The sequence below is a fragment of the Sphaeroforma arctica genome, assembly GCF_001186125.1.
Source record: "Sphaeroforma arctica JP610 unplaced genomic scaffold supercont1.124, whole genome shotgun sequence".
Classification (NCBI taxonomy): domain Eukaryota; class Ichthyosporea; order Ichthyophonida; genus Sphaeroforma; species Sphaeroforma arctica.
This window is the reverse complement of record NW_014040434.1, coordinates 41625-52950: the sequence shown is the minus strand read 5'-3', so window position 1 is coordinate 52950 and position 11326 is coordinate 41625. Positions and strand designations below refer to the sequence as shown.

The 11326-nt window shown below is 45.9% G+C and overlaps 1 protein-coding gene across 1 annotated transcript; it reads left to right on the top strand.

Moving 5' to 3' along the window:
- Nucleotides 1-746: 746 nt before the first annotated feature.
- On the top strand, nucleotides 747-9997 carry SARC_02697 (hypothetical protein). Its single transcript, XM_014303534.1, has 11 exons — nucleotides 747-1030; nucleotides 1699-1876; nucleotides 2163-2321; nucleotides 3244-3396; nucleotides 3734-4203; nucleotides 5123-5268; nucleotides 5872-6652; nucleotides 7516-7740; nucleotides 8255-8429; nucleotides 9217-9327; nucleotides 9673-9997. Exons 1-11 carry the CDS (start codon nucleotides 792-794, stop codon nucleotides 9838-9840), a joined length of 2805 nt encoding a protein of 934 aa, XP_014159009.1. The 5' UTR covers nucleotides 747-791; the 3' UTR covers nucleotides 9841-9997.
- Nucleotides 9998-11326: the final 1329 nt, after the last annotated feature.

Below are 11326 nucleotides of genomic sequence, written 5' to 3'. Positions count from 1 at the left end.
GCATGCATGTATGTATGTAAGTATGTGTGTGTGTGTGTGTGTATTGAGCATAGTAGACTCGCTTAACTATATATGCTCAGGAGCGGTGGATATGTTTGTTTGCGGCAGAGCATTCAACGTACCTCCACACAGCCCAATGACTTTCGCCGTTGATGGTTGCGCATGCACACCCTGCAGCGGCATCTCTGTGGATGGGGCACTGACCTGTGCTTAGAGCAGATGCTTGTTTGCATCCTGGATTACACTCATATACACCCTGTTGTTAGTATCAACACGAGCTTGTAGTCACACAGACACTCACACCATCATTCACTTCCTCGGTCTGATGGTGCTGATTTCCTGGAGCTAATATGTTGTGTTCGTATACTGAAGTGTATGTGGTGTTTGTGCCGGTATGCCGTTTTGCTTGCGAGTGCCCATTGTTCTACAAACCCACGTATACGTATGCGCACACACTATAACTCTATATACTATACACATATATGCACACTCTTTAAAGACATGCACATAACTCTATATACTATACACATGTGTACACATACTTTATACACATACACTAACCCTATGTACTATACACATACATGCACATTCCTTTTACACATACACATATTTCTATATACTATACACATGTATGCACATACTTTGTACACATGCACATATCTCTATATACTATATACACACATGTACATACTTCATACACACGCACATACCATAACCCTATATACCTACTACACACATTCCATCCAGACCGGCCGACGCGCAAGTACGAAGCCTCCAGTGACGAAGGGTCTATGGGCCACTCGTCAGGGCCTTCTTCCCCAGACACACCCAGACACACCACTGTGGCCAAACGCCGCCTGTCGCAGGACACAGACAAGTGGGGAATGAAGACTGGGTGCAGCCAGAGTGTGGCTGTAACCATGAACGACACGCAGCGCAGTGTGCGCGAGACTCTGTTCTGCTACGTGCTGGTCAATGTGACGGACTTGACGGTGTATATGCCCAGAAGTGTGGTGGAGGGCATTCCCAGGTGTGTGGGTATATATATATATATATATATATATATATGTGTGTGTGTGTGTGTGTGTGTGTGTGTGTATATAGCCCAGAGCTCCATGGACTGGAATAGCAATACGAGGACTACCAAGCGCACTCGTAGCGTTGTTAGTGCACATCGTATCTCTGTACATACAATAAGTCATATCTCCCCACGCATACAAATACCGACCCATAACCCGTACCGGTCCCACTGGTATGTGCACACACACACACACACGTACCTTTGTCCTTGTATACACATACTCACTCTCCTATCTACCTACCCCGTACGGCCTGCCCATTCGTGTATATCACACACCGTGTGTCTCATATTTCTCTGTAATCTGTCTGTACTGATACCAGCATACAGCCCTACACAGAGTGTGTGGCACGTATTGCGTCCGGTAGTTTGTTGCTAGTCTACTTGCCGTCAGTCGCAGTGCATTGTGCATCTGCACCGTCCGCCACTGTAGGGCTCATGGTAGTAGCCGTGTGTACACACCTGCCCACACACATCCCTACCCACTTCCAAACACGTCATATCCCATGATGGCCATGCTCCTATCTCTTTACATACACAAGTGACTTCCTATCATCCTCCTATTTGCATACATAAACGATTTCTCATGCCTGTCCACGTGTATGACGTTCATTCCGTAGCGAGCGCGTGCAGCAGACGCTCGGCCGTAGCCTGTTGGCCTATTTCCGGTTGTTGGCTGTGTTGTACCCACCGGCGCCGTCTGCCAATGTGGTGCGGTGTGTGCGCGAGAACATCGACCAGTTTGGAGAATTATTCTGGCTCGTGGATGCCCAGTTGGCGGAGACGGACTACTCGAAGGTACGGTGAGGTAGTGGTCTTGTGCTCGGCTCGTGCGTTCTTCTAGGGATCGTGGTAGCGAAGGTTATTGAAGAATATGGAAGGATATGGAAGGATCCATGAGGATTTAAATACTTCTATGCGGATTTTAAACCTTCTATGATACTTGTATGGTATTTTTTATGCTTGTATGATGATTTTAATACTTGTATGATATTTTTAATACTTGAAAATATTTTTAATACTTGAATATTTATTATACTTATTTATGATGATTTTAATTCTATTCAACTCTTGGGACCGGCAGTTGGAAGGCTTAGCGTGGTGGCTGACAGTGATGTGCGAAGAAACTACGGGCGATGCACTGGTTGCCAAGTTCTTAGGCCAGACAGTTGCCAGTCGAGGCCACCCGAGTACCCAACTAATGTGCGACTTCTTCATCTCGCTTAATGGGACGGCGACTCAGGTATATCCTTTATTTATGTATATATGTGCACACACAAACATAAACGTAAATATACACACACAAATATATATATATATATATATGAGCGTGTGTGTATGTATGTATGTATGTATGTATGTATGTATGTATGTATGTATGTATGTATGTATGTATGTATGTATGTATGTATATATACTATATATATATANATATACTATACTATATATATATATATATATATATATATATATATATATATATATATATATATATATATATATATATATATATATATATATGCAAGCATGCTTACAAACATACATACATACATTCATTTACTCGCATGATATTTGGCTCTAAACAACGACTCAGCCACCGTGATATGTTTTACCCAACGTGGAGTGGGCCATATAATTATCCACAACCTTGTGGGTGTATGACATGTAGCACTACTACTGCTTAAGAGTGCTCCTACCCAGACAACGGGCGGGGTAGTTATGTGCACATCATTGTCTCACTAGTCCTCAGCCCCCCCGGCTAAGTCAACTGTTGCGAATGTTGCGCTGGATATGAACCGAATGAGAAACTATTGTAAAAGTATCTTCCGTTGTCAACATAGTGTGCGTTGTGTCGTTGACTTTCCTAGATGGTTCTGTGGTGTCTGTTGGGGAGTGTTAGTGTTTTGGTTCTGATTAATGCTAGGCTGCCTGTGTGCGTTTTCCATACACTCATCGATATATGAATACGCCTGAGTGTGCACATAGTATTCGTGTACATACCCACTCAGCCAACCCACATCGCAATCATCCTCTCCTCAACTACCGTCTATCAATGTCATACACACTCAATAAGTACGTACACCCAGATAATAATGGGTATTGGTCCATACTAAGTGGTATTATTGGTTCTAATTTCATTTCAATTTGTGCCAATTTATATGCAGATCTCGTTCAACGAAAGGTTGCTGAGCGTGTTCTATCGATTGGTGCGGTTGCTGTGCTGCTACAGCATCGACTTCATACGCGTGTGGATGGGAAACAACAACTTTACCTGGGCAGTGGAGAATCTAATGACCGCCAACGTGGTCTATTCAAAGGTAACACTTTCTATATACAAGGCACATTTTTGAATTTGCATGTGGATATGGTTGCAAAGATGTATAGCTAGACTATACTCCAATATTAGAGCATATAAGTATATATATATATTATATATATATATATATGTGTGTGTGTATGTGTGTTTGTATGTATTCATGTATGTATATATATATATAGTGCGCAACTGTCTATGGCAATATTGCCCCCTGTATTCGATTTGATGTGCTCCCCATTTTCGTCTTGACCAATCAAATCTGCTCCCATCCTTAATCTCCACCAAGAGCCCTATACCCTGAACCCTAAACCCTCAACACACATACCCCGCTGGACTAGGCCATGACTGAAGTACTGCTGGTGGTCGAATACACCGCCACGCGCAACACCCAACGCCACACCCAACAACGCGAAGAGGCCATAGCCAACTGCGCTCGCCTACCACCGGCCCTGAAGACCGCTGTGTGGGTGGCACCGATTGACCGGGAGCAACAGGGCCTCACGGAACGCCGGGCCAATCTGATCCAGAAGTTGGTCAACAACCACACGCTGGGCGACCTAGCCCCGGTGGGCGGGTTTGTGGTGTACACGTGTCTTAATACCAAACAGCCCGACCCCAAGCCGCTGTATGCGCTATTCCTGCAGGTATACATTGGCAACAAAGGACGGGGGTTGGATGTGCTGTGGGCCAGGCTGATTAGCCTGCTGACCGCTTCAACGGCGATGCAGGACAAGCTGGCGGCGAATGCGTCGCAGCCACAGGCACACGCCTTGCCCCCGCCAGGCTATGCCGAGGGTGCTGAGAGTAGGTATGACGAGCGGAGTATTGAATGTATTTATAGATTGTACCCTTTGTGTATGTAATACACTTTTTTATGTGTGTGTAATTACTCCACCTTTTTACGTGTATGTACTATACTTCATTCTTTTCTGTGTGCGCTATATTTCACTATCCTCTTATGTGCATGTGATACATATCTCCATCTTAAAACATGTTTGAGATAAAGTCCACTTTTCTCCATGGACGTGTGATATAAACCCTGTAGATTATATGTATGGCGCCTATCTAGAGCACAATAACATGCACAAACACATATCCCAGCCCACATTTGCAACAACGCTCACCGCTTTGCATATATACATGCCACTTGCAAACAACTACTGCGTCGTATGCATACACAGATAAGCCCACAGGCGCGTCTGCCACGATTTCATAGTGGATTGTACATGTCTATTACGTTCCTGTATATATTGAATACTCCTCGTTATAGGCGTATCTCTAGCGTCGGCCATGATCTCGTAGTTGTCTATTACGTTCTTGTATATATTGAATACTCCTCGTTATAGGCGTATCTCTAGCGTCTGCTACGATTTCGTATTGGATTGTACATGTCTGTTACGCTCCTGTATATATTGAATACTCCTCGTTATAGGCGTATCACTAGCGCACTAGTATCCGCTGACACCCACACATGTGCACAGGTGCGTCAAGCGTGCGCAGTCAGACGCACATGCGGATTCATTTCACGTGTAAAGTTATTCTATTCACTGTTGTACTCATCACGCACGCATAGAAATCTGCAGGTATACATGTACATACACATAGTACAGTTATGCTATTCACTTCACGCATTGATACCTGCTTGCATATATGTTCATACACATAGCACAGTTATGCTATTCACTTCACACATTGATATCTGCTTGCATACATGTACATACACATAGGCGAACCAGTCGCAAGGGCCACGACAACGCACATGGCAGGAGCGTCCGTTCGGGTGTGCGTCGAGGAGATGTGGGGGTACAAACAGGAGGTAGTAGTGCAAGTATAGACATAGACGAAGACGATCTAGATGACTTCTTACCACCGGGTATGCTTGGGTGGTATCTGTGTGTTGTTGGTGTGTGTGAATATGTAGACTGCTGCATGTGTTGTTTATGATGCATCGTGGAGATGCACAAATGGCAATTGGGAAAGTGTAGATACAGACGAGGACGGTCTAGATGACTTCTTAGCACCGGGTATGCTTGGGTAGTATCTCTGGGGTTTTTTTGTGGGTGTATATGTAGGCTGCTAGTTAGATTCAGTTGACCTTATACCTCGTGGTACGCTTTTGTAGCAATCTTTAACATACGCCTGAGCAGGTATGTTGTTGGTTATGGATTGACATGTTATATATTGCGCCGAGAACGTTATGCGAGGAGATACGCTCATCTCTTGATTGAAAGAATTTGTCGCGAGGGTACGCATGATTGGCGCATTGTGCGCATTGTTAGTCTCAGCATCACTTTCACAGCGTTCACTTGACAATCCACGGCACTTCGGCCGTTTCTATGCTCAGGATCGTATACTGATATGCGCCATATATTCTCGAAAAGATTGTCCAGTTTCACAGGTTAGACACCCGCCTCTGGTCTTTCCCTTTTGGTTTAACCCCCCTCCTCCTTGCACCGTTCCTTCTCTCTCACTACAGGTCAAAGCAAGAGCAGCCCGGCTCACAATGCCTCCCACTCGCCCACACAAGCACGTGTTGACCACGTGGTCACCCCGGAGGATATGGAGAGAGAAGCCACGCTGCAGTGCATACTACGTGTGTTCGCACGGGTGTGTGAGTGGGTCCAACAAGACCTGGTGCCCAGAAACCCCCCCCGCAATCAGGACGAGTTCACCATCATCTCCATCACGCGCAGTAAGCTGCAGAGTGCGGATGCCGAGAACGTGCACGTTACCATGGAGATGGCGCTGTTGCAACGCTACCTGATGTTCGAGCCCGTGTGTGTGCTCGCGTGTGGGTGTGGCAGAGACGACGGCGGGTGCAGTACCAGCGCAACCACACAGACAGCCACTGCCGACACAGCCACCCTCCCCCACCCCACGACTGAACCAGCCACATCCGCCCCCCACACAAACACGCCCGCCACCACCACCACAACGACAGGCACAGGCACAAGCACGGACGCTCCTCCTAGGCCGTGTAGGCAAGACATCAGCCGGGCGGCAGGGCTGCAGTTGCTAGTGACAGTGTGCGATCTCGTGCCACCGACGCTGCATGACGTGCGCACGCACTTGCTGCGCGACCACCTGCGCATAGGTCCACGGAGTAGCTTACCTACCAATCGCAACGCAAGAGCCTATAAGATGTCGCCGGCTGGCGGCAGGCATACTATAGGGAGTTACCTGGGCCACACGCTGACCGAGTGCACAGGACCAGGCTATGCTCGCATGAGTGTGTGCGGGGATCTAGACCCACCCAGGTATGTTGCTACTGGTGCTGAGACTTCTTTACGTCTGTGTATATGTATACACGGTGTTGGGTAAGCGTGTATGTGTTTTCCCGGTTGCTAACGCATGTACTGGGGTGCATTGTGAGCTATAGCTACCACATATTCTGATTCTTTTGTGTTTGATTGTATACAAGGGTATGTGGGTATGAGCGTCCTATGTGGGGGTTTTTTTTTGCCTGTTGCTAGTCTTGGTATTCAGTGGATTGCGCATTTCTCTGCTACGGGGTTGGTCAACCGTGAACATTAATGTACGTCTTGACTTGTGTTGAGTGTTGCCTGCCTGTGTGTATATGGCAACTGGCCATGTACGCAGGAAGCCGAAAACCCAACCACTGAGTGTGTTGTATTATGTGTGGCTGTGTCTTCTGCGACTTCGTGAACCAAAATGTACATCACTTGCTGTTATCACCCAGATCAGAACAAAAACAATAGCACATGCTTGTCTCAGATTTTTTCGATCTTTTTTGAAACGATCAACGCACTCACCAACGCAACTGAGACGTCTGAAGGTACACGGGGTCGTGGTTCCACCATATCGAATGAGTCACACTGTGGTCACTCACGTACGCCTGTCTATTGCCCCACACTACTTTGATCGCAAAAATATTCCTGTAGTAGATTGACTGTTGACACAAACACTCTCATTGCTCGCACATGTGAGTAGAACAACCCACACGTCAATGACTGCAGAATTTTTGATCGGGATTTGTTCTGACATGAATGCCTTTGTTTGTGTTCGATTCTAAATATAGAACAACTCACATGTCAGCGGCCGCCAGTTTTTTATTCTAGATTAACACATGTCTTGTCTTTATTTTCGATTCTGGATATAGAACTACGCACACGCCAACGCAACTGCGACAGCTGAAGGAGTACTGCGGAATGGTGAACCAAATTGTGCTTCTCACACTGCGACCACCAATCGAGTTCGACTCGGAGGACGACGACACCGATGGCGAAGAGAGCGTGGTGCTCGAAGGGTTGCAGCTTAATATGGCCGTTGCCATGACAACCACGAGTGTACTTGAGTACTCGCCGCACAGAATATGGCCGACAAGGTACCGAATTATGTGATATCCCACCCTCTCATGGCGTGCGCGGATGTGATTGGATGTAGCTGCGTGTTTGTAGTGTGTTGGTTCGTGTTGTGATTGTACCAGTGTTATTGATACTCATGTCCGTGCCCAATCGCACCAACGATGTATATCTGAGGAAGTAATGATAATTAGATAAATCCAATCTCACTGGCTTCGATTTGCGTTCTCACAACGGCATACACTCACATTTGGCCTTCTAGTTCGACTTCTGTTGCAAATACAGGCTGTTTCTACCACAATATCTGGCATTGTTATTTTGATCGAACCGGCACATCCTCACAATTTCGTGTGACGACTGCAGCTGATACTGACATTACCGACGCGAAACTGACTGCATCTCTGACATTAATAACTTATTCATCCACGCACACACTAACAGTTTCTTGTCCTGCGATAGCTGTGGCATAAACAAATAATCTGATATTACAGACGTGAAATGAATCACCTATCTGACAATCGCTTCACTCACCCACAGTTGGTCGTCAAGCGCCACGCCTGTAGCGCGCAGTCAGCTCTGCGAACACGTGCGCATGGAGAGCAACAGGCAGGCATGGGAGAAGTACATCCTGTTTGTCCTCAAAGGTGGCGATGGTTACCTGGTGAATATGCCGGTGGATGTGCTGGACCGCTTCGCTGCCCTTGTAGACGTAGTATGTGGGAGTGCATGTGATACTATTCAAGCCACCAACCTGTGTAGGCGTCATGTGTGGGTATGAAGTGAAACAATGGTAGAGGTAGTATGTGGGAGTGCATGTGGTACTATTCAAGCCACCAACCTGTGTAGGCGTCATGTGTAGGTGTTACGTGAAACAATGGTAGAGGTAGTATGTGGGAGTACATGTGGTGCTATTCAAGCAACCAACCATTGTAGGCGTCATGTGTGGGTGTGAGTGAAGCAGTGGTAGAGGCAGTGCATGGCGTGATCCTTGACGCAGTGCTTTTCTGGGGCGCATTCGCATTGGTAGCACAACATGTTTAGAGGTAGATGGGTGTGTTGAAGTTTGCGCACCTACCTTTTGTCGTACCTACAAGGCCCTTGTGTTGACTATCTCTTGTTCGTTGAGGTATGTCTGTGCTTCAGCTTCGCCTGAGTGGAGGTGTGACTTGTCACCTATTTAGCAGCCAATGTACATCAATACTCGATTTCCAGGTGTAGAAACCTGTCCGAAACGCTTTTGAGTTGAGCTGCTGGGACGTTTAACGGAATACAACTCTCAATTAATAGTTCGTGCATGAATTCTCGATCTACCAACGTAGCGCTGGTACTTGTGCGTGTGTCCATGAATATCACGCGTGTATTTATTAACGTACTAGTCCCTGCTTTACGCTTCTAGAACACGTAATTAGGTATACCTATCAAGGCATACGCGCCTCATACACATCTCATTCGATTTGCGTCTGATTGCTTCTAACCGTATCCTTCCTCTATACCTGCAGGTGTTGCATACCGCCTCCGTCCCGACCAAAACGGCTATCGCCACGTACATTGAGAGTGTTGTAAGCGATATGCTCGCGGACGAGCGCAGCCCTAAAGCCACTTTATTACAGGTACGGTTACGGATATGTATTTGGTTTGTAAAGCGCAACTGTTGTTGTGTAGTGACTTGGACCTGCGGTTGCCTAATTTTTCTGGCTGTGATTAGGTTTTTTAAAGGAAGTGTTTTCTTGGGTTATATCAAGTAAGATCCAATTAAACGCACAATACTAGTCAAGGTATGCAGGCCCAAGAACATGGGTATTTCACTTTTATCCTGCAAAGTGTAGCCAGAGATTGTTAAATCGAAATTTCAATAGTGTACGCGTTGCGCACTCTTAGCTATCGATTTAGTGCTATAAAGTACTCGCCACAGCTGTTTCTGATGTGCCTTTTTTACTCACTTCCCACATACACAGATATACAAAGTGCTGTGTGTGTGTATAAACACGAATGCGCTCGATAAACAACTAGATGTGGCGTCCTCAGTGTCTGTGCTGGGTGCTGCAAATCCCTCCACATCGACCACGAACCCAGAACTTCTGCTGGTAAAGAACATAGCTGAAAAGCTAGCTGCTCGTAGCTAAGGCTAGCGGATGCATACGGTTTGTGTTCACTCACTTACGACCAATTGCGGTAAATAGAGTCTGATTGCATCACGTTAGTTTAGTCAGTATGAACAGTTCCCATCGGATTGCCAATCAATATCTGTGATACTAAGTCAATAAACAATTATGTGATTATACGTCTCATTTCAAAAAAAAAATCACAAGTATGCCTTTGGGAAATCTGAGGCAGGCTCCTGCAGCTTTGGTTTTAACATGGCCTCGTGGTGAAGTTGCGTACAATTGAAATCAAGAAAATTCATGTTTCTGTAAAATTGGGGGGGACTATATGAGGAAGGAAGGAAACTGACAGTCACTACACCACCTGCGCCTTCGATGAACTCACCCAGTGTTTAAGCGTTTTCTCCGTCAAGCCCGCAGCTGGTCTCTGCATATCAAATTAGAAAGACCCAATCGTCTGAGGTTATTGCCATACATCATTGATTGCTCAATGATCGAATGGCCTCTATCAAATCTCAGTCGTCCCGAATCGAACAACACCCCGGCTAAAGCCAAAGAATCGAGATGTCTATGCACCGAACACTGAAAGGCACCTCATCACTTCTGGCGAGTTGAGGCCAAGCTCTCCCCGATGTTCTGGAACTTAAGACAACTCAAAATTTTAGTTGTCTCATGCAGAAACAAAGACACGTAATATGCCTCTGTTCAGTATAGATACGAACAAGGCACAATGCGTATTCGTGGCAAACGCGAGAAGTTCACAACGGCGATAGATTTTATAAATATTGCACTCATTAATTTTAGCCATATGTGGCTACTTGCATCAGGTTTTTTTTACTGATATTGGTGACGTGATAGAGTATCTGATCATGATGAGTAGCTGACTTAGCAGGCACACAGCTTCAATGAACAATTAATTGCCTCTATTATGCCACACAACCAACGCCCAATACATACCCATTCGACCTCAACTACTTGCCACATTCTTAGCAGCAGACACGCATCGCATACCCCTCGCGTCTTGCCAAAAGTGTCTCCTAGAAAGCCGCTATTGCAACTCGGCTGCCAAGCGTACATCAACTAATACATCCACATCAAACACCAGCACACAAAATCAATGCTCTTGCAATGACTACTACAATAGACGCGGTTTTAGTCGCGTCTATTGAACGCAACTCTACACGCCTACCATGCTCATACTCCCACAGACAACTGATTACATAAGCCGCCTACTTACTCACACATAAAAACACAGGTACACGCACCTTAAATAGCATCTAATCACCCCCTACTATTCAACCAAGTGCACACTTACGGCAATACATGCACAACCCAAAGAACACAATAGACTAGAAGATATACTTCTATGTGATTCATATATTGACTTTATTTAAAATGTATCTTAAAAAAATGTGCACCCACCACAACCATCTGGCCACGAGCACTCCTCACTCCAGCAATCTTTAGGTGACGAGCTGGACCAACAACAACAAAAATGGGCCCAGTG